This window comes from Ambystoma mexicanum, chromosome 1p (assembly GCF_040938575.1).
Source record: "Ambystoma mexicanum isolate Mex_15411 chromosome 1p, UKY_AmexF1_1, whole genome shotgun sequence".
In the NCBI taxonomy this organism is placed as follows: domain Eukaryota; kingdom Metazoa; phylum Chordata; class Amphibia; order Caudata; family Ambystomatidae; genus Ambystoma; species Ambystoma mexicanum.
Window position 1 is genome coordinate 1,071,024,133 of NC_090921.1, and position 24,566 is coordinate 1,071,048,698.

At 44.4% G+C, this 24,566-nt stretch overlaps 1 protein-coding gene across 3 annotated transcripts in view; it reads right to left on the minus strand.

The window, feature by feature from the left end:
• LRRC71 (leucine rich repeat containing 71) overlaps positions 1-24,566 on the minus strand; it is a 1,520,862-nt gene that overhangs the window by 1,016,114 nt on the left and 480,182 nt on the right. For all 3 annotated transcript variants that reach the window (XM_069604555.1, XM_069604558.1, XM_069604556.1), the window contains one exon: positions 6,131-6,205. In XM_069604555.1, the coding sequence (XP_069460656.1) occupies positions 6,131-6,205 (75 nt within the window). The remainder of the gene's footprint in view (positions 1-6,130; positions 6,206-24,566) is intronic.

Genomic DNA, 24,566 nt, shown 5'->3' on the forward strand with positions numbered 1-24,566 from the left:
CCAGTCCCTAAGGATATCAAATACCGCGGGGCGCGTTTTCTTTTTCATCAACACCTTCTTCGAATTATCTATTCTCGTCACCTCAAAACTCCCATGATTCGGCCACTTAAGATCTTCCTGTTTTCTGGTTTGCCTATGCCAAATCTCACAAAACATATCGATCCCACACCATACTTCACATACATCTCATACACCGGCGTGACCTGCCCAGTTTCCAAAGATTGTCTACCACAGCGGAAAAATCCTGCTAGGGTGGTCAATACCCCAGGGCATGTTTTAACTTTACCCTTGGCTTATCAACCTTACACTGGGTGTTTGATTTTGCAAAATCAACTCTCAACCAATATCAGGATTACTTTGAATCGGGGCACGACTCACCTGATCAATCAAGTTGTCTTTTCAAGACACAATTTGTCCGTATACTGACGCAACCAATGACGTCGTGTCTGCGTATCTTGGCTCACTCTGCCTCGTTTCGGGACCCTCGCCTCCTTGTTCTCGGGCTGGGCACGTCAATCATGGATCAGTTGTGTGCAGATCTGCAAAGGAGTCTCTCATCGTTTTCGCAGGGGCGCCCCGAACACCTCTTGATCTCGGCTCGATCGTCCCGTCCTCGCCGTTCTCTCCACCTTCCTTATCTTACAACGTACACGATGGAACAAGTGGGGGAGGGTCTCTATTCGGGCGCCATCTTGAAGGGGCCCCTGATGGACCCCCGCGAATGGAAACAAAGCACAATCGCCACACACGAACTGATACGCCAAACACAAGGTTGTATTCCCAAAATCTAGAGTTTATTGCAAAGCAAATAGTCTCAGTTGGCCAACTGGGTCCCACGCCCCGCAGCGTTTGTCTACCAGACCTCAGGGGACGTAAGAGAGAGAGAATCGTACAACAGTTACATATATACAAAACAAGCATCTAGTAATCAGTAGTGTCACATCCAATACCGCCCCTAATACATTTCCTTTGAACTAGGCACGATGATTGACAATGGTGACGAGTATGACACCTTCCAACATTCATTTTAGTAGCAGTTTGCAATTTTGTGAGCCCACAGACACAAGTCTTTGTTTTAAAGAACATGATGCTTCTGTTTCTGCAAGCAAGCTGCGCGTAGGGGAGAGACACATTCCAGGCCTTGCTATCTCCTAGTTTCTATTCACGTACTGGGGTCAACTTGCTCTCCATGGCTCTGCAGGGCTCAGGAAAGGGAGGCCGCAAAGAAGAGCATAATTCAAGTCATTTAATGTGCACTTCTAGCATTTCTACTGTGTTTTCGAGACTAACTGGCACCTGTGGACGGATTAGGATGCCTCGCTGCTCTCTTCCAAGGATAGTGTGAGGGAGGAGACCAGGCATTTCTGTCTGGGTTGCTACGTTATGTTTCAACAGGTCTCTCGTGGCCTTGCATTACGTACTAGTAAAGCAGAATAATATTTCAGCGAAGCAGTTTAACAGAAGGCAAAAAGCAAACATTAGATATACTTCTAATACTGAATACATGAGACGGTTGGTCTTCGGCCAACATAATACATAGCATTATGATCGAGGGATGTCTACTTTTTCTAGATCGACACCATTGAGGTGTACTATTGAAAATGTTCTCATGTCACATAGTAACATCATGAATGCTTTTGTTTTACAATTTTGGGTACTGTGAAACATGTAAGAAGTAGCTACCATTCTCTTAATAACTACATAATTGCACTACTGTACAGAAAACAAAGATACCAATACGCAACCGTAACTCGTGCTACCACTGTGCACTGCAAGGACTAACACCAATGACATCAAACATGACATTACAAATGTCATTGATGACATCACTGATGACATCACAAGTCTGGCAACCTCTTTTTTTAGTTTAGTGAAATATGTACACTAGGTGATTTTCTTGACTAGCAGTGAGGAATTGCAAAGTGAGAAGGTACTACATTTGTACATCTTACCATTCTCATATGTCCTTACACTGCTTTCCTTGGGGTTCAGGGAGATCGTATGCCAAGTATGTATACGGGAAGAATGAAGCCTGAAATGCAGCACTTATTTCTGTGCATTAAAATAATCAGTTAGGTTATGAACACGTTGTACTAGTACTGCTACGTTTTTGCTAACTGTACTTTCTTTGTATATGCTGCTATTGGTATGCATTGTGCGGTCTTTCATTTTTGTATGCAGTAGTATATTTGTATATTAACTGAGGGATTGAATGATTTCTAATTGGAGAAGGTTGTCTCGCGCGCTAGACCCTCCAAAAAAGAAATATAGAAAGACCACTGGTATCTGGATTAAATCACTGCATCAGTGCGGTTATTCGATAGTGGTTTTATTCTTTCTGATTATGATCAGCCGACACTTGTTTCGACCCGTCTGGTCGTCCTCAAGGCACACTGGTGGTAGTAGGGTACAATCCCTTGATTTTGTTGTAGTATTATTACTTCCGATTAAGCGTAGAAATTCTTCTGCGCTGCTTTCCAATAGTATTAGTGTGAGAATTGAATCCTATTTTTTCAACTTGATAATCATATGTAGCGGTGCTCAAACTCCTCCGCAATCCGGCTGAATAGCCTGTAAATCGGTATTCACCTATTTAAATTGGGGCCCAATCCCCTTCACCAAATCCTGACTGTGGGCCGCACCGAGATTTCTGATGCCGCGAAGCTGAAAAAATAGGATTCAATTCTCACACTAAAAATATTGGAGAGCAGCGCAGATGAATTTTTCACGACTACGTCAAATCGGATATAATAATACTACAACAATATCAAGGGCTTGTACCCTACTGCCACCAGTGTGCCTTGAGGACAACCAGAAGGGTGGAAACACGTGTCGGCTGATCATAATCAGAAAGAATAAAACCACTATCGAATAACCACACTGATGCAGTGATTTAATCCAGATACCAGTGGACTTTCTACATTTCTTTTTTGGAGGGTCTAGAGCGCAAGACAACCTTCTCCAATTAGAAATAATTTTGTCTAACTGCTACAAGCTTTGTGGGAAGTTTGTGGGGTATAGGTTCCTCGCTGCCACCTATGACCTATATATTTAATTTCTTTAAAGTTTGGTAGCCAACCAATGTTAAAGTGGTAAATAGCGCACATCTAACAGATCGTTTCCACATAGTTTATCCTAACTGAGGGATTTGTAGCTACTTATCACATGTTTAACAGTTCACAAAAGTCTAACAGAAAAGCATGCAGCATTTCACTATGCATCATGGGAGAAATGTGGATATTGCACCTATATTATGCATGCTGCACACACTGCTTACGTTTGTACATGAGTTCGGTCTTGTAATGGAAAGAAATGTGTAATGCAGAACTGTTTATAGCAATGCCTTGTGTAATTAGCTACTTATGTAATGCTAGTTCTTCCCATGAGTGTTATGGCAACATAACAAAGACAATCCCTTCTGGAGGCTTTTCATGACAACTACATATACATGTGATGTCATCAGTGATGTCATCAATGGCATTTGTGATGTCATCTTTGATGTCAGCAGTCTTAGTCCTTGCAGTGCACAGTGGTAGCGTGAGTTATGGTTGCGTAACGTACCATAACGTGCAAATTTGTGGGTTTTTTAGGTTTTCCCTGTAACCAAAATGTCCCTGTAGCAACATTTTTCCATTGAATTGCATAGGTTTTATAGTGGTGCAACTTAACCATAACGTCCCTTTAACAAGGTTTTTTTGTTATCTATATATCTCCACACACTTTTGAAGCTACTGGACTTCAGCCAATGTTTCCCCTCAATATAGGAAGGGACACTAGATGCAGTGTTCTTAGTAATATGTTTCACACAATAAGAAAAACGCATTTAGAATGTCTGACTTTGTTTTAATTAAGACATGATTATTCATCACAGCCTCATATTGTGGACCTGTTGTGATTTTATTGTGCTAGGTTTTATAAAACAGTTCCTATTTTCGGAATAAAACTAATCGAATACAGAGTTTAAGCAAACCTAAGGCTTTATAACCTGAGAAAAGCATCTATAAAGGAAGAGCAAGAGAAATCATAACCCTCAACCCAATGTATCAAAATGTTGTATGAAGGGTTGGTTCCAGAAATAAAGGGAAATCGTTAATGTGCCTCAAAGCATCAACTATATTTTTCAAATAATGATGACTTGAAGGTTTGTGAACTGTCTTTGCCCTTCTCTGGTCTTTCTAGACAGGGATCACAGAGATAATTTCCACAGTCTGTGAGGGAAAGAGGCTAAATAAGACTGTGTCCTACATTGTTAGAAAGAGGGAAAAGCACCCAAGTAATTCAAGTTATTAAAGAAATATGTCCTACTATCAAAGAAAATATTATTGGATAGTTACAAGTTAGTCCTTACTTTGAGGAAGTACATTACTGAAAGTAACTACAGTTCGCAGATCTTTCACATTCTTTCCTTGTATTTCTTTGGAGCAATCGCTTTTATATTCTGCTCCACTGAAAGCCACATTCGCAGTCTGTAGGCCGGAAAGACTTGATCCCGATATACAGAAGGGCAACGTGCAGTATATGAGGCTTACAGCCCAGTGGCCTGCAGACTGATGAGGAAGACAACAGGAGCCTGCAGCAGTTAAGTGGAGTGGGCAGGTTATAGGGGGCATGCAGCAGGGGGGACGAGGGGGTGTTAGGCACCCCCTGAAAAGGACAGACATTGGGAACAAAAGACAGACATTGCAGGTGGCAGCGTTCCCGGGCTGGATTCTGTAAAATCATGCCTTTGTTCTCGGCTTTCAGACTCCAATCCGAAAAGCAAATCTCCTAGGGTATTATAGAAGGAATAAAGTGTATCCATCTTCTCAACTAGACTGACTGAAGCAACACTGCTCTTCATTTTAATCGTACAAAGCCATTCTGGCCTAAACTGAAAGCAAACAATTGGCCTTCTGTTAGATAAAAAAGTTCAGTATATCCAGTGCAGAAAACAATACATTCATATTGCATGGGAAACAAGATATTTGACCTCCTTTGAGGCATTTAAGGGAAACAAATATTCAGTGACTGCGCCCCTCATTCTTCCTACCTAGGGTGTGTTCCGATTCTCTTTGGGGAATGAAGGGAGATTTGACAGTCCATATGTTGCACCTGTCCCTGAGCAATGGTAGACTTATCTTTCAGCACACACTTTCTCGCAGCTTTCTTAATGACAACAATGTAGGTTGTAGAGAAAAATATTACAGGCGCCCACTAGAAAATCCTTCTCCACCGAATCACTAGCATAGTAAGCTCAAAAGGCACAGACCCATTCTCATTGTAGCCCCCTGCCATCCAAAAAGATGGAGCCTATTTTAATCAGTGGTGTAATGTGGATGAAAGGCATAAAAGCCTTGGTTAAGGCTTTTACACGTTTCATTTACGCCACGCCACATTTTCATTCATTTGTATAGTGGAGAGGAGGGCCTCCCTTCCTCTCCGCCACACAAATGTCCCAGCATTTGCGCCGGCATTAAAATTCAGATCATTATGGACCCCCCTGGCTTTAAGCGCCAGCATAAAGCAGGCGGCCTCCATTGGGATCCATTGTAAATGCTGCCTACCATGCTTGCATGGCAGGCAACATTTATAATCACAATTAAATGCTTCCTACCTTGCCCACATGGCAGGGAGTGTTTAAGTGCAATTGTAAATGCTGTCCACCATGCACGCAAGGGAGGTAGCGTTTAATTGTAATTGTTAACGCTTCCTACCATGCAGGGCAAAAAGCCGGCATTTATGCATGTATGTCACCCTTTGCCCTGCACATTTGTAATCTACCATGCAAATGACCACAATTTGGCAGCAGGGAGATGCCTAAGTGTATGTCTACACATAACGGCTCCCCTCAGCATGAGCTCCAAGGTCTATAAAAAGAAACTCCCCACAGCTACATCCATATAAGCAACAGAAGTGATAGCAAGGTAAGTTTGCATGATTTAGTTATTACCAACATTTAGAAAATACATTAAAAAACAAAATGTTCAGATCAGTAGCACACCTAGATAATTACTGATGATATACTAGTATTCTCTTGGTGTTTCGATCATTAGTTTGTATTAGAAGGGCAGGTTACAAGAAGCGAATTAAACAAAAGCATTAAGAGACCTATCTCTTGTCCTCCTTCTTTGAACTCATTGATGACACTTACCTCAGGTGTGTGCAAAGTGGCAGGAATGAAATCAACATTGCTAGCGTGTTACCCGTCAGACCGACATTCCAGAGGCTGAAAGAAGAAGACACATCAAGCTGTTAGTACACTTAAGGAAATAGAACAACCTAAAGAATACTGATATTCTGAAAGGGATACTCTCACATTTGTATAGATCATTCACTCATTAAATACCACATTACTTCACTAAAAGCTTTCCTGTTATCCTGTTATTTATATCAATTCCAAGTTGGGGGAGGAAGGGGTGTCAAAATCACATTTAAAGCTGTCGGCTATCAACTTCTAACAAGGTCTCCATAGAGCCCACTTCTTCAATGGGGTGCAGATCCTCCTTGGGCAAACATTCAGTTATGAATCTCTGTCCTACGAAAAGTATGCCATAGACAGGAGGGAAGGGTAGGTGTCAGTGAGACCTCTCAGACTGCTAGTGACAAAAAGTCACATTAGTAACTACTTCCCTCACCCCGAAGTCACATTGAGATGTGCTATCTGGAGGAGTTAAATGGGGGACTTCCCGGAGCACTGTCTATGGTCCCAGTCCCTTATGTTTTATGTTATAAAGAGGAGATATTGTGAAATGTCTCCACCTAAATACTGTCAACCCTCATGGAAAATGAAACCTTGTCACAAAATCCTGTAAAGAGTTTTACCTCTGTGGTTCGTGATTCAATTAGTTTTCCAGTTAGAGGTCTGTGTGAGCATCGCCACAACTGCCTCCTGCTCCAGTGTTTACCTTCAAGAGCACATTATTGCTCCTCCAGCCTTGCATCCAAAAGAGTGAATGAATTGGCTCCTGAGGCTTCTGCGTCACTATGCTCTTACCAGAAGGTCTTCAGGGGACATGACTCAGAGCTGCAGCTCAGCTGCCATGTTACCTCTGCCAGATTCCAATATGGCAGCAGACTCTTTAAGCTCTTGGCCGCCGCTCTGTTACTAAGTAGTGGCAGAACAACTGAGTACAGCTGATCAGCCCTAAGGCAACTAATTGAAGGATGGAAACAAGTGGAACAAGCAAGAAAACCAATCCCATTCAAAGAATAAAGAATAAAGAGTAACTCAGGAATCATCAACTGAAACCTTAATTGGCCAAGACAATCAGGAGTTCAATAGAAGATATTCAAGTTGCTGCAGTAGAGGGCAGAAGCTGGGCTACAGATCAGGAGCTGGCTTGGGAAGCAAGGCAGCAAAGAGGAGGCAATGATCAAGAGAAATGTTTCTCTGAAGACTTAGACGAGACCCATTTGCTGCCTGTGTTAGTGGCTGCAAGGGGGGTTGGGCAAGACTTGGCAGGATAACAAGAAGAAACTATAACCCTGAGGGAACCAATAGCCCCAGGAGGACAACCTCTGGCTCAAGAGTGAAAATATTACAGCCTGACAAAAACCCTAAGCAAGGTAGAAAAAAATCTCTCCTGGTACTAGTGCATAGAATGGTACTTATGTTGGCCGAGGAAGGTGACCATTGGCTTTAGATGGACAATACCACAGCCTGACAAAAACCCAAGGAAGGGAAACAAAATACTTGCTAGTAGTAGTGTGTTGAAAGACTGCTGGCTTGAGAGTGCCACTATCACAGCCTGACAAAGAAAACTAAGCAAGGTGAAAGAAATATTGGTAGGAAGGCATTGTTGCTGACCGAGTAGGCAGAATGCTAGAAGATGAAGATATCTAGACCTCAGAGTGACAAAGCTAGGGGTAAGAAGTACTTGCTGGTAGAAGCTTTCCAGGAGGAGAGTAGGGCACTATATCTCTAGGACTGAGATGCCCAAGGAGTGAGCCGGGTGCTGTCACAGCCCTCGAATGATAGCAAACATATTAGAAGATAGAATGTGATGTTTAGAGCATTATACAGTTAACCCCATGTTGATTGAATATGTAGGACAAGACAAGTTAGCCAAAGTGTCAGGGTTGCTGGATCAAGCAATAAAGAAGACCAAGCTTGGGGGTGCCATGTTGGGGTATGTGCTACAAGCATCTGGAAAAGCACAGAATATCTGGAAGGCATTTCTTTTGACCATTTACCAAGTACCAGGCTGGATGAATTCCCGGAGACACTACTACATTCGTGGACCAAATTGTAGATAGTACGTACCAGCAAGGTCATTGGACGAGATCTCATGACGGGGAACAATGTTGCTGTAGTTTTAGCGTACACAGCACAATACGAACTTATAAAGCTTTAAAAATATCTATTTCTTACAATAGGTTTTCTTCACTTGCCTGATAAGATACAGGCGCTATGAGACCTATTGCTGAACCCACCCAGTGATGATGATAAAAAAGGCCCTTGCAATGATTGGGTACAGCAAGGAAGGCGTAAATCTTTGGATTGGATAGCACAACGTCAGAGGCCGATACACTCAAGAAACTCCCGACAGTTAGGAAAAGAATACAAACTGTGTAAATTAGAGGCAGAGAGTGTTTTGCCACTAGCCACAGCTTTGTGTTCTGATCTCTATTGCAATAAAGCCTGTTTGCTATAGCCTATTGTTGTCAGACTCCCTATTTTGATACCAGAGTTCTTTTGCATGTATCAATGTGAATGCACGAGGCACAGAAAGCGCCCTAGGGGCAGATACTGGAGGGAGCTGGATGCCCTGTGGAAAGCAAGGCCTGTCAGCACCTGCTCTGTGGAAGCTAACAGGTGCTATATCCCCGAAACTGTGAGTTGTATGCAACAAGCGTGATGGGTGCTACACCACTGAGACTTTATTTGAGACTAGGGAACCCCCAGGAAGAATACTAGGCATTTGAAAGACTGAATGTTCAGATCCATGAAAATTGTCCACAGGCCTCTTTTACTGAGATGCATTTTCCTGTGTCTGGTTAAGTCCCTGTGGCAAATTTTTATTCATACCCCGCTGACCTTCGTCTTGTGCGGGGGGGGGCCCACAGCCTCATCCCTCAGCCCATTGGCCCCTTCCTCCACTGACAACTCCTCTATTATGAGGGGCACCCTTGTAACCCCTATCTCCCACTAGCCACTAGGCCCCACTCTTACCCCAACCCAATCCAGAAATCAAGAGATTTTATCCAGAAATCGAAAGATGTAGCACCTGGTGCAAGATTTGTATCAATACCATCGCTAGCAAGGGGACCCGGCTCAGATTTAATAAGATTGTCACAACCTGGCGGTGTAAATAGAAGTAATTCAGTTTTCAATGTAGTGAGTTTGAGATTAGCTAATACCTTCCGATTCTCAGTATCAGACAGATAGGCCTTCAAATTACAGCTGGGAATGGTGGGATCTCTTGACATATGTATTCTCCGATTTCACTCTATTGGGCAAAGTATTGGTTTAACCCATTGAGATGAAGAGGTGAACTCTGTTCATCCGATTCCCGAAAAACGAATTATTGGGTACTCAATTGTTTCCATCAGAGCTCCATGTGACTCACAAGCCTCTGGCCAGAATTCTACTGTAATTCATAGTCTTAAAATGAAAGTTTGCCTCTTGTGACCCTCCAAAACAATCCTCTAACCCAATGCTTTCCAATGGCAAGTTTATGTTTGACGCAACATTTTAATATTGAAAGAACCTCATTACAACTTTGAAAGGCTGTGATTTATGTATTTACAATTTCACACAATGGAGCACATGCTCCAAGTCCCCATAAATTGCACAGAAGAGACTGTCTACATTTGCACTTCATCATTTACACTGCAAAGTGCAACAAAGGAAGGTGTAAACTGTAGGAAAAGTTGCCTTTACACTCCCCTTTGCTCTCTGCAGTGCAACGTAAGTAAACACTGGCTCCTATTTACGCATGGCAGACAGCATTTGCAATGGATTCCTATGGAATCTGCATACTTTTTGCTGGTGTAAAAAGCATGTGGATTCGATGGGAATCCACAGCATTTATGCTAGGATAAAAATGCTATGCTGGAGTTTGGCGGCGAGGATGGGGGATGCGGAAACAAATGACTTCCCTTGCCCACTCTCTGCCATACAAATGATGAAGAGGTGGTATGGCATGAAATACCTGTTTAAAACTTTTACTCATGCATTTTACACAGGAATTTTATGCGATGACCAAAAATGTGCTGTAATGGGAATCGTACACGCACAAAATCCTTTAGAATTATACCCTAAACATTAAATGCGTTTGTTAATTAAAAACTAATTTCACAGTAAATGCTGTAAAGGAGCACTTTATAGATGCTCTCTGCTCTGTTCTGTGAAATATGGTCGTTTGTGCTTCTCTTTAGTTTCAAGCTTCTAGTGCAAATGTAAGAGCAAGCAAGTGAGAATTCAAAAGTAAAATATATATTACCCAAACAACACGCAAACGTTAATCACAGCTAGCCCTTCACACAGAACCATCTGAAATTCAAGATGGATGCATTTTTGAAAAGTTAATTTGTTCTTCAGACATTTAAATCCTTCATGTAATGCTACAACAAATGACATGCATTACTTATCGTAATAGCATTTCTGATGATTGTATCTGCTTAGATTCACATGCTGTGCATATTGTCCGACATCCAGTGGTAACCGCGGAGTATTGCATCTTGTCTTTCAGGGATCGAATGGGGACTTCGGCATAGGCGTATCTGTAACACTAGTGAGTACATGAAGAAGAGAGAAGTAGTAAGATGTCTATGTTCCTTCCACCCCGAGCGGGGAGGTAGAGAGGGCGCATGTGAATCGAAGCAGATACAATCATCAGAAATGCTATTACTGTAAGTAATGCATGTCTTCTGATGCTTGTTAATCTGCTTAGAATCACATGCTGTGCATAGACTAGCGAGCAGTACCCGGAGTTGGAAGTGGGTTGTGAGAAGGAACAGTAGAGAACAGATGTCTTAGTACTGCTTGTCCCACCTGAGAATCAGACCTAGAATGAGTGTCTAGGCAATAGTGTTTTGTAAAGGTGTGTACAGAACTCCAGGTTGCCGCTTTGCAAATGGACTCAAGGAGAACATTTGCAATGAATGCTATGGATGCCCCAGTGCCCCGAGTAGAATGTGCTCTAGGCTTGAAGGACAGTTCTCTCTTAGCAAGAGAGAAACATAGTGTGATGCATTTGACAATCCACCTTGAGATACCCGATTTAGAGACAGGATCCCTTCACTACCAGCTGCCACTGAAATGAAAAATTGGGTTGGTTTCCTCAGTGGTTTAGTTCTTTCCAGATAGAACATGACTGCCCTGCGTGGATCTAGTGTGTGTAGGCTTCTTTCGGCCATGGTAGTGGGATTCTGGAAAAACATAGGTAGTTCAATCGATTGGTTCACATGGAACTTCGAGATTAATTTAGGCGCAAATCTGGGGTGAGTGCGCAGAACTACCTTATCCCTGTGGACTGTAACAAAGGGGTCTAGAAAGAGCCTGTAGTTCGCTAACCCTTCTAATAGAAGTGATAGCCACTAGGAAGGCTGTTTTATAAGTCAGGTCTTTTAGACTTGCTTTATACATTGGCTCAAAGGGAGCTCCCATGAGCCTGGTCAAAACCACATATAGGTCCCTCCCAGGAGCTGGGTGAGAAATGGGAGGATAAATCATCTTAACCCCTTCCATAAAGGCCTTAATTACCAGTATCTTCCACCACGACACCTTTTGTTGTGATGTGTGTAGGCTGAGAGAGCAACCAGATGAACTTTTAGGGAATTGAAGACCAACCCAGTGTCTAACAGATGGGTAAGGTACAGTACGATGTGTGTGGGTGAGCAATCGATGGGATTGACGCCCTTGGAATTTCACCAGATGACAAAACGTTTCCATTTGCTGGCATAGCAATAACGTGTGTTAGGTTTCCTAGCTTCCCTGAGTATGTCCATGTACCTCTGAGGGAGCTGTAGGTGTCCAAACTCTATGACCTCAGGAGCCAGGCTGCTAAGTTCAGAGTTTGTGGGCATGGGTGTAGGGTCTCCCCCCTGTCCTGAGACAACATGTTGTATGGGCGGAGTAGTTTTATTGGTGGGGAGGGGTACATTTCCATCAGATGAGCGAACCAGGATTGGCGAGCCCAAAAGGGGCCCATCAGTATCATTGTAACTGGTTCCTGGTGCATCTTGTGCACTATCTTGTTGAGAAGGGGCATCGGGGGGGAAAACGTAGACACATTTCCGTGACCATGTAATCCAGAGACTGTTCCCCTTGGAGCGGTTCTGGGGGTACCTGGAGGCGTAGTCTTGGCATTGGGTGCTCTGCTGAGTTGCGAACAGATCGATCTCTGGGAAGCCTCATTCTGCGAAGACGTTGGACACGATGTCTTTGTGCAAACGCCATTCGTATTTTTCGGGCAGAGGAAAATCTCTGCTGAGCACGTCTGCCAGAAGATTGAGTTTCCCCTAGAACCTGTTGAGACAACAGAAACATCTGGTGTTTGAGAGCCCATATCCAAATATTTTGGGACAGCTTGGATAGCCCTGGAGAGCGAGTTCCCCCCTGTTTGTTCAGGTAATACATGGCTGTAGTGCTGTCTGTTAGAATCAGCACTGTCTTCCCTTGTAGTTGCATCTGAAAAGCCTTTAATGCCTTGAACACCGCCAATAGCTCCAGTAAGTTTATATAATTGGCCGCTACTTGTGGGGACCACACTCCATGCGCTGTCTGCTGAAGCAGGTGAGCCCCCACCCTGTGAGAGATGCGTCTGTCGTGTGAGTGGCTTCCACTGCAGGGGTGGTGAAGGTTTTCCCCTTCAAGAGGTTTTCTCTTGACCACCACCGCAGAGAGAGAAAGAGGGCTGGCGAGACAACTACCAGATCTTCCAATTGTCCGCTGGCCTGACACCACTGGCTGTTGAGCCACTCTTGCCTGGGACGCATGCGCAGTCGCAAGTGGGGAACCAAATATATGCACGATGCCATAATTCCTAACAAGCGCATGGCTTTGCGCACCGTCGCCTCCCGACTGGCTACATATTGAGGGATCTGAAAAAGCATGTTCTGAACCCTCTCTTTGGAGGGGAAGACGAGGCCGTCTTTCATCTGGATCAGAGGTTCCAGAAATTGTTTTATTTGACTGGGGACTAGACGGGATTTCTTCTCGTTGACAGAGAACCCCAGACTGAAGAGAAGGTCTACGGTTTTTTGGGTATTGAAAAAGCATGTGTCGTACGAGTCCCCTGTTATGAGCCTGTCGTCGAGGTAAGGGTAAACCGGGACAGATAACCTGCACAGGTGTGCTGCAGCTACTGCCAGGACCTTCGTAAGCACCCTTGCCGCCGAGGCGATGCCGAAGGGGAGTACCTTGAATTGGTAATGCCTGTCCTCTATCATGAACCTTAGATATTCTCTGTGCGCTGGCAACATTGAAATATGAAAGCATGCATCTTTCATGTCCAATGTTGCCATGCAGTCCTCCTGTTTCAACAGTGGGATCAACTCCTGTAGCATTATCATGCGAAACTTCTGAAGTTTTATGAACTTGTTCGCTGGGCGCAGGTCTAGAACAGGGCGCATGGTGAGGTCCTTTTTGGGTACAAGGAAGTACACTGAATAAATACTCTTGTTTACCTGAAGAATAGGGACAGCTTCTATGGTTTCCTTTCCCAGCAGCGCTTCCACCTCTTGATTCAGGATTTGCAGATCGTCCGGTGAAAGGCGCTGTGGGCGCGGTAATCTGAATTGTGGAGGTCGGGCAAATTCCACGCAGTACCCGTGGGTGACTGTTTTTATGACCCACTGGTCTGAAGTTTCCCCTCCCATGCCGTGAGGAAAGATGTTAAGCGCCCCTCGACCGGGGTGACATGGGAGGGGACCTGGATCTGATGGTCATTTCTGACCAGAGGCTGCGGCTCCTCTAGGATTGGGGCCTCTACCTCTGGCTTTGCCGCTTCGCTGACCCCTTGGAGGGTAGTATGCGGGGCTTCCTGATGTTTGTCCGGTATTGAAGTTTCCCATGCCATAGTTGTTCTGACTTGCACGGGACTGCTCTCGAAAGAACTGCCAACAGTTACTTCCTCTCTGGGTGGAAGGTCTTTGAGTGATTTGTTGCAGAGACTTGAGAGTCTTATGCTTTTTTTTGGCTGTTTCTAGGGCCTCATCCACCGCGTTTCCGGAGAGGTTAGCTTCCTCAATTGGTTTATTGATGAGCGAGGCCTGTGTTTCGGGCTTAAACCCTGAGGTACGCAGCCAAGCATGCCTTTTGAGTAAGGTTCCTTGGGCCAGAGACCTGCCTGCTATTTCAGCCGTATCCAGAGTGTTCTTTATTAACATTCTGGTTCACCTGCCCTCCTTCGGCCACAATAGAGAGAAGCTTCGACTTGACGGGTTCTGGGACCTCCTGGAGGCCTTCCTGAAGTAGGTTCCACTGAGCGTCAGCATAACTCGCCAGCAGCGTAGTAATATTCGCTATAGGCGTGGTATATGCGGCAGCCGAGGTGACTCGCTTGCCTTAGGCATGCAGCCACTTGGATTCCCTATCCGGAGAGCCTCCCCTGGGGCAAGGGGTACCCCTGCCTGTTTCCTGGTGATAGTCACTACTAGAGAATCGGGGGTGGCATGCCCTTTAATGTACTGTGGGTCCGAAGGAGCTGGCCAAAATAACTTTTCAACTCTTGAGTTCACTGCCTGGGTTTGAGCTGTTGACACGAGGGAGGGAGCCAATCTTCTCTTGACAGAATTAAGGAGGGGAATGGCCTGGCTAGAGGGCGGTTTCTCCTTAAGAATATCCTCTGCAAAGTCCTGCTCAGGCACTGCCTCTTGAGTAGAGATTTGAAAATGCTCAGCTGCCTTCTTTAACATGGTATTGAAGGCCATCTGGTTGTCTACAGGCGAGGCCTGGCGAGCCGGGTTGGATGGAGGGGAATCCTGGCACAATATATCAGTGTCCTGATCTTGATGGGGAAGCGTCCATGGGTCCGTGGCATCCGCCTGGTCCTCCTCATAATTCTGTAGGAGAGAAAGTTTTTCATCTTCACTGTAAATGTCTCTATAAGTGTCCATCTGGACGATGTCTTCATGCTGGACGGGGACAGAAGGCTGATCTTCTTGGAAATGTGCAGCAGATTGAAGATTAGGCTCTCCACAAGATCTTTTCGGAGAAGGATGCTCAGAAAAATTGATAATTCTTTCAAGACGGTCCATACACCCTTCAAATTTCTCCCTAGTCCATTTAGAGGACTCAGACGGGCCTACGGGTAGAAAAGCGTCGTCTTCCGCCCTTCGGCACTGAAAATTGTCTCTCAGGGTGTTGGAAAGAGGTTTGTGACTGTCCTCATAGGTATCGTGAGAATCAGGGCCCCATGGAGTATTCAAGGATTTGTCCACGGCCTGCCTCATGTTTTTCGGCGGAACAGGAATAAGCCCAACCGCCGAAGTAATACTTGCGATGCTGTGTTTGATTATCACCGAAATCGGTGTGAGTTAGTGGGTCCGAAGGACTATCGGTAAACTTATTGCCTTCCGTGCCGTTAGAGGGCCTAGCGGTTGGTTTTTTGCCTTGAGGCCTAGTTGTGATTTTTGGGCCTCCCGCGGCCTTCGGGACCGTCGAAGTGTCGGATTTCCACGCTTCGACGTGTAAAGCTGATTTAGGGGTAGCGCCCGTGTTTGTCTGAATGCCCAGTCGCAAAGCGCTGCTGCGGATGCGGGGAAGGCTTTGGATCTGTATGATCCGAGGAATCTGCCGAAATCTTCGATGCCCCTGCTGGCGCTTTCACCTTTTTCGACGTACCTGTCGAAATAGGTGTAGGGGTTATGTGCTTAGTGAAATGCGAATGTACGCCCCTGTCATTGGGTGTTGTCCCTGAAGCGAGACCAGAGTCCCCTGAAGGGTCGAGGACGGGCGTGGCAGACCTAGAAATGTCCGCCTCGAGGTCTATCACATCCGCAACGGATGTTTGGTCATCGGAGGTACCCCTGTCACTTTCAGTGGGTGTGGTGGTGGGGGAAAGGGGCTCCACCCACGACATACCGTATGCCGCCCACCGCTTTACATGGCGTTCCTTAAGGGTCTTAGGCCGAAGGAGTTTACAAGCCGCACACCGCTTCTCGCTGTGATCTAAGGGGAGACAGGTGTTGCACGTCCTGTGTTCGTCCTTCCAAGGATATCTGACCCTACACTTAGGGCAGAACCTAAAAGGAGTCCTTTCCATAGCAAAAGGGGAAGATGACCAGACCTAAAGGGTAAAGAGGAAAGACATACCGAAAATATGGCCACCCGACCCCACTCTCCCTACTGTAAAGGTCGGCCAGAGGGCCTGACCACGTGGAAGCTCTGGCCCTCGGATCTTAGTGGTAGGGAGAATGTAAACCAAGTACTCTATAATTATTACCATTCACAGCTACCAGACCAACTGAAACGGCAAACCACAGCTCCTGCTGCACCCTGCAGATACCAACAATGACCTGTACGAAATCCAAGATGGCGGAGCAGCCACTTAAAGGTTGATCGACCTTCCCGATCACTTAATGCGACCAGGCGAACTTGTTACCAACATCCAACCCCAGCACAGCCTCAATTTTCCAGGACTGGTCCAAACCCTTACACACCGTCTAGACAACAGGGACGGTTACAGGGGTATATGCGCACAGGATCTCAGTCTGGCAGTGTGGGTGTTTGAAGAAGGAGATAGTGGAGAGCATTTGGAGATGGTTGGAGAGAAGAAGGAGCTTGGAAAGAGAGCCTGTAGAGGGGAGGAAGGGGATTTGGAGAGTAGAAGGATGTTGGATACTAGCTTGGGAGAAGGAGGGTGAAGGAGCATTTCAGGAGAAAAGATAGCTATACTAGAAGGTGGTGATATGATATACGTCATTTATAACGCGCCTGTACACGAGTATTTCTGGTGGAAGGAGGATTTAAGATGGAGAGAGACCACCATAAAAAGAGGTGAAAGGAGGGTTTAACTAGAAGAGAGACCATTATCAGAAGGAGTTGGAAGGAAGGTTTAAGCAGGAGATAGGACAACATCACAAGGAGCAGGATGGAGGATTTAAGTAGAAGAGAGAAACACATGATATGATATAGCATTTGTAATGTGCCTATACCCACGTGTTTCACATCTGCAGGAGGTGGTAGCAAGAATTGAGGTGAGTCATCCACCTCAGAAGGAATTGAGGAGGTTGTTGAACCTCAAGAGGTGTTGGGCAGTAAGATCACAGAGGACGGTGACGACAGTTGCAGAGGAGGCTAAACACAGAAAGGCACGAGGTTGTCAACATCTAGAGTAGATAAGTGAACAGCAGGACGAAGGGCAAGAGAAGGAGGAAGGGAGTGAACCTGCAAAGGATCTAGCAAGTGGTGATCAGGAGGATGTCAGACAAGTTTAGCAAGAGCACAAAAAGAGAATCTAGGAAGGATCTAGGAGCATGGCTTGGCACAGGACAGGGGGTAAAGGAGGGAAGGGACCAGTATATAGAGGCTTTTAGGAGAGAAGACCCCCAGGAACTGGGGTATCAGGGAGCCTGTCTTCGGTCTCAGAGAAAGCTTAAGATAGTTCAGGCTCCTCACCCCTACCTGATGCTCATACGGAAAATGTGTCAACTCTTGCCTAAACTTGTGGACAACATACCATCGTCAACAAGAGCATTTGTTTCTTTTTTTCATTTTATTTTATTTGGTAGTTGGATTAGTATAAACCTTTCACCATTATTACTACTTTAAAAACCAATACAATTTACATATACCAAACATAAATCCATAACAGATTCCCCCTCTTCTTTTCATCATGTCCACAAAAATTACTCCAGTAATGTTCTTTTAAAAAATTAATCAAGGCCAAGATTAAAGATGTTATGTTCTCTGCACATAAAAATGAACCACCACTCGTCTGGGGTCACAGAATTGAATTCATCAAAAAAAAATCCAAAAAATCTAGACCTTATTTCTGTTAATGCAGTGCAGAACAATAAAAGATGTTGAAGAGATTCTTTAGTGTTCTTGTGTTTACAAAGTCTACATGTCACATCGTTGTCACTGTTTCGATTTTGTGCAACTAATACTTCTTTACTGGGATAAAGGTTTAGGCAAAATAGCATGTACTGTGTACGATAGTGTCTATTTGGAAATTTGCACAGGTACTTAGGGAGACTGTTGTATTGCCTGACTTCCGTGTAGGATTGAGCATGGAGTTTGTATAAGTGTCTCTGATCTTGTGTCTCTATCCAATCTTGCCTACATAGTTTATGTTTTACAGAGGCCAGGTTTGACAGTAAAGTCTCCTCGGAGGTACCCACATTTACCAGAATTGCACAACACACTTTCTTCCACTGAACCAATATAGGCTCACCCTCATTACAAATAGTGCCTTTTAACATTTTAAAGCCTCTTACAGGATCATACAGTATGCATTTACAATACAGTGCCAGACTCTTCCAAGTTGCCGTCGCATACATTGAAATTAAGTTGAGCTCCAACCTCAAAAATTGAATCGGAACACAATAGGGATTAAGCACCCTTTTTCCAAAAAGGACCAACCATGGTTTGCAGGGAGTGCAAAAAAAACTCTGCACCGTAAGTTAATGTAGGAATCACTTTCATGCGATAGAACGAGATAACAGAGGAAAGTGAGAAACCACCATATTTGTTCAACAACACCCTTCCTTGTGCTGCCAAGTTTTTAGCTTTTACTCGCAAAAAGGCTTGCCTTGGACTGTCTTTCAGACTATTATTTAGGTACATCCCCAGGTACACAAAGGCGTCAACTCTCATAAGGGACTAGTTATTTAAATACTATGACCTTCTATTGTTTTTTTCCCCTTTTGCAGATTGTACAATTAGTATCCTAGACTTGGAAATATGTATCTTCAAGCCATTTTGTTCAACATAGTCCTGTAGGTTGCTCCGTTGTCGTTGCAACCCAATTGGTGTTTGATCAATCAGGACTAAGTCATCCACATACAGCAATCTGTCTAGGAACTCACCGTTAATACTAGGTGGAAAGCTTGTCGCCCCTTCCAAGGTTTAATTTAAATCATAAGTGAATAAATTACAAAGGGCTGAAACAAGTGGGCACCCCTGTTTGAGACCTTTCCCTGTATTGATGGCACCAGAGAGCTGACCTCTTGTATCCAATCCTATTTTCAGTGAGGTACATGCGTGCAACTCCTTAATAGCCTCCAAAAGATCTCTCGTGCACGCCCAGTTCCTTAATTTGGCCCAAAGCCAGTTGCGGTACACGGTGGCAAAGGCTTGGGCCAAATCCTCAAAAGCAAGGTTCACCGTAGTTTTATTTCTCGCTCTACGTGTCTTTAAGATGTTGATCAAGAAGACGTTCAGCGTTGTACCCACTTCTTTAGCAAATCCTGACTGCAAGGGTTCATAATTAGCAGACTATGTGACACACTTTGAGAGTGCCTTCAAAAACAGGGATGCAAACATTTTACCTGCCACGTCAAGAAGGGCAATAGGCCTATAGTTCTTAGGGTCGGCCCTATCGCCCTTCTTGAAGATAGGGATGACTACAGAAGTTTTCCAGAAGGGCGGAATCTTTTTAACTTTTTTTACATGAGTAAACAGTTTCCAAAGGAATGTTGCCCACAATTCGGGATCCTTTTTTAACATGGCATTAGTCAACCCTTCAGGCCCAGGGGCCCGGGAGTTGCTAGCCTTCATTATCAAATCTATTATGTCCTCTCTATCAGTTGGAAATGCCTATTCTTCAGAGGATGTATCGTCATCTATATTGAAAACATCACTCTCCGTGGAAAATAAAAGGGTGAAGTGCTCAACCCAGAGGGACTCTGATACCGCATTTATTAACAGCGCAGGCTGGGATGCGGATTATGAATTTATTAACTGCCAATTATTATTATTATCACCAGTCCTTTTCTCTGAAATTTTTTGCAGCATACATTCTGCATCTTGTTGCAACATTCCACAATTCCTTAATCTGACCCAATTTCTGTACTGCTGTTTAAACCTTCTTTTGAGAATCAACAAATCCCAGATCCTCTCTCCTTTCAGCTTCCTAATTCAGATTTCAATTTTCTTATTACCTTCTTCAGTTCCTCATCATATGAGTGCAAATAGGAAAACACATTTTTCATACCATATTTCTGAAGTGCAACAAAGTCCATCAAAAACCTTATATAATTTAAGGCAATAGCTGCTTGACCCTTTGGTGTGGTTTCAACGTGGTTTGCAAATCTCTTGGCCAACACGGTTATTCTAGATGGATTCATATTCAACCTGTTTCTTCCAGCAGAAACGCCAACCACTGTGGGTTAAGCTTCAGGAGCCCAAACCCGCAAAGCCTTACAGGTCAATTTCAGAATGTTATGGTCACTACGTACTGTAGGGATGACCTCCAGTGTTGGTATCCATGGAAGGAGGTTACGAGATACATTAAATTGTCCTGAATTTTACATTCTGGACCCCTTTTCCATGTTACACTCTGTGGAATGTCTCCCTTAATTTGGTCATTTACAAGGTGAAGACACCTGAAGCTCAAGTCTTCCCGCCAGGCGTGCCCTTTCTTTTCTGCCTGGATTGAAGATGCATTGACATCTCCTATCAAATTGTTGTTATGATCAAAACAGTTCATATTTCACTCACCACAAATGATTATGAGGTCTGGCAGCAAATCAAAAAATCCTGTCAATTAAACCCATAATTGAAGAAGAGAAATTTGAAACCTCAATTCTCACCGGATTCCAATAGAGATTGAATAAAATCAACCAATCCTGCATAACAGGTCTTATGCAGCTAACAGGAAACAGCAAGACTTGAATGTAGGCGTTTGGATACTATGTCACCGTTCTTTACGGATGTCAATAGGGCAGATATCGGTCTGCCTTTAGGTCCTATTAAGGCTGCTAAGTGAATAGTAAACCCATCCAATACGGGAACTTTTCTAAGTCATGTTTCTTGAAGATATATGATGTCAAACGTCTCAGTCTAATTCATGGTTTCCGAATAAGTGACTGAAGCCTCTCGTATTTCAACTTCCCAGGACGAGGCCTTTCACTGGCTTCAACTGGTCTAGTAAGTCTGTTCTTTTCTTCAGGACCAGTGCTTCTGCTAGCCGGTTCCAGGACACATCGTGTTCCTTTTCGGGTAATGCGCCCTGTTGCATTACCACCTTCTTCTACACTCATCATTACTTCCAATTGTGATGGTAAACCGGTTTCTTGGAGGCTGCGGCAAATCCAAATGAACCTTTCTCCCCGGAGGATGTTTGTTCGGAGGCTGACTGAAGGATAAGGCAATCTCCTCCTTCTTGTTCGAATTAGATTTCCTTGAGGGGGATCTGAGTTTTCTCTGTGAACCTTTACTTACGGCTACATACTCTTTGGGAGCTCTACTAAATCAAAGCCCACGGGTAGCAGAAGGTTTGCCTCATTCAATATACTCTGCTTAGTAAGAGCAGATGTGAGGAGAATAGTGACCTTGTCAAGTCGATCCTCTTCTAAAAATCCAATCATTGCAAGTTTGTTAGTTATTAGACAAACTCTTGGGACGTGATGTAGGAGCCTCAACACATTTGCTCTGTACATTATTAGACCATCATCAAGATGTTCAAGCAACGTGCGTTTTAAAAGAAAAAAGCTGCAGACCAATTGCATCAAGATGATCACAAAGGATTACATTTCAGAGCTGGATTGTACATATGATTGGACAATTAGGAAAAACTGTTTTTACGGCAAAACAAAACTTTTCTACTAGACAAAAGGGCAGTCATAAAGGAAAAATATCAGGAAGCATTTTGCAATAAATTGACATCTGAATTGTACAGTGATGCTTTATAATTTAAACAAATCTAAAAACACATAATTTGAGGTGAAACATTTTTCTACAAATTCTTGAAAGTAAAGAATTTTGAAAATGATTTAAAGAAAAACATGGAAACCTTCAGTCGTATTAAGGCCAAAAGGGATTTTGCAATTAAATCTCAGAATTAATCTTGTTTCCAATCTCCTAAGCATAAACTCCCTGTTGCCTTTAAGGGGTTTGGTTTGATGATACCAAGTCCAATCCATTCGAATAGGGCACTATCCCGATTGTGGAATTCTGTGTACATGCTACAGGATCATTATTATATATTTTTTTGACATATTTATTTTTCATATGCATAACAAGCAATTTCAGATAACCTACGCAATGATCCCCAACGTGTGGCTCGGGAGTAACATGTTGCTTGTGGCACCCTAAATTGTAGCTCACCAGTTGCTCTGGGCCATGGTGTGGAGGCCTAGAAGGAGGTGCTGAAGGGATGAGACCTCAGTAGCAATATAGCCAGGACAGAGTCCGGGACTGTGCAAGAATATTGGCCAATAAGCCTGCTATTGTTCCAGCTGGATTATGTTTACATATGCAAGATTTATGCCCACTCCCGTGCTCCTCTGTGAAAAGTCTTGGCGTTAAATTACTATCTAATGGGTCACGAGAGGCGCACATTTCTGATATATGTAGCGCTGGGTTCAGAAAACTAAAGGCCTTAAGAAAAATCCTTCCTTTGCTGCCTCCCGGAAGTCTGACTAACTTGGCGACAACAACCATAATTGGTTCGCTTGATTACTGTAATGGTATTTCTTTAGGGCAACCTAAATCGCAGATCCAGTGACTGCAGGGCCTCCAAAACGCTTCAGCTCGCCTGGCGTGTAAGGTACCTCAGCTGTCTCCTTACCACGCCTTGCTACACCGTTTGCATTGGCTACTGGTGGCAACTCGTATTGAGTTCAAGGTTATGTGTATTGTTCACTGAACCGTGCATAATGTAGGCCCTCATTTTTTGAAACAGAAACTCAAGAGATATTGTCCAACAAGAAACCTGTGGTCGGATTCCCACCACCTTCTCAGGATTCTCAAATTTCGACGGAAGCGACTGGGGCGGGGTCGCTCCTTTTCCATTCTTGCGTCTACCCTGTGGAATGCCCTTCCATTGAGCTTTAACTTCCCTTCAGGAAAGCCCTGAAGACGCATATTAGGGAGAATTCTCTTCTATGGCTAATTTCCCTTACCTATAGAGTCCCCCAGCAGCTTTGCTAGATTTGAAGGGTTTATTTGTTTTCTCCTGCTAAGAGTGAGACCCTTTTTTCCCACTCTTAGACAGATTGCTAGTGTATGTTTCAGGCTATCTTGTGTGCTTATGTTCTATGGGGTTTTTCGCACCTTCATAGGAATCATCTTTTTACATGTGTGGGACACAGCACCCTCCGTGCCGTACCACAGGGGTGTCATAGCGACCCCCAAACATAGACTCCATACCCTGGGACTGACAACTGTCTCCTAGGGCATGTTAAGTCCCCATTGACTTTACTAGTCAAATCTTATGAACAAAACCAGTACAATCCATCTTACTATGGAGGTACTGGGAAGGGTTAATAGTTTTTGCCTAGTGTCCATTTTCGAGGGGGTACCGTACAGTCCCTCTCTCAAAAGTTTCTGGCTGGTGGCAGTGGTTACTACCGTAAATATTCGACCTCGAATATTTTCCTATGGGATTTTCCCATTGTTTGAGGCTACTACTTTTACTGACAGCCTCTAACATACCGCCAGTTTATTTTAATATTAACTTTACTCCGGTAGGTTTTTATTGTCAGAACTTTGATTTAATATCTTTCTTGGGTCTTTCTCTGTAATCCTAACCCAGCTCAGGGATCCTTTGTTCGTCCTTTTGGCGGGCTTCTGCACAGAAGCCCTCCTTTTGGCGCCACTGAGTCTGGGGTAGACAGGATGTGTGGGAGGGGGAATAGGCACCCTGGACAGGGTTGCCTACGCATCCCAAGTCGCACTCTGCCGCGATAGGCTGGGGGGTTCTCCCGCCAGGAGAGCCACCCCACTGTGTGAGTGACAGCTACGCTGTATGAATGGGGGTCTTGAGATACCTTTGGCTGGTCACTTGAGCTTCAAGAAGACCAAGGAAATGCTCGCTCTCTACTTTTATTCGCCTAAAATGGGGGCTGAGTTGCCACACCTGCCAAACTTCTGGTAAGAGTGTCTCCAAGAACGTGGCACCTTTAGTGCCTCTCCCTGTGGTGGGAGTACCATTTGAGAGTGTAGCAATCGACATTGTCGGTCCTCTTGACCCTCCAACCTCTTCAGGAAACAGATTCATCCTTGTTGTAGTAGACCATGCTACTAGGTACCATGAAGCAATTCCTATGAGGACTGTTACAGCTCAGGCTTTGGCTAAGGCCCTCCTTGGTATTTTTACCAGGGTTGGGTTTCCTAAGGAGGTAAGATCCGACAGGGGGTCAAATTTTATGCCCCACTAGATGAAGGCCATGTGGAAAAACTGTGGCGTTACCTACAAGTTCTCAACAGCATACCACCCTCAGACAAATGGGTTGGTAGAAAGGTTCAACAGAACCATGAAGAGCATGATAGGAGCTTTAGAGGACCCCCTTAAGAAAAAATGGGATCTTCTACTGCCATGCCTTCTCTTTGCATTTAGAGAAGTCCCTCAGGAGGGAGTGGGTCACAGTCCCTTTGAACTTCTCTATGGCCATCCGGTCAGAGGTCCATTGGCCCTGATCAAGGAGGGGTCGGAGAGTGCTCCTTCACCCAAGCCAGTCAGAGTGACTGACTA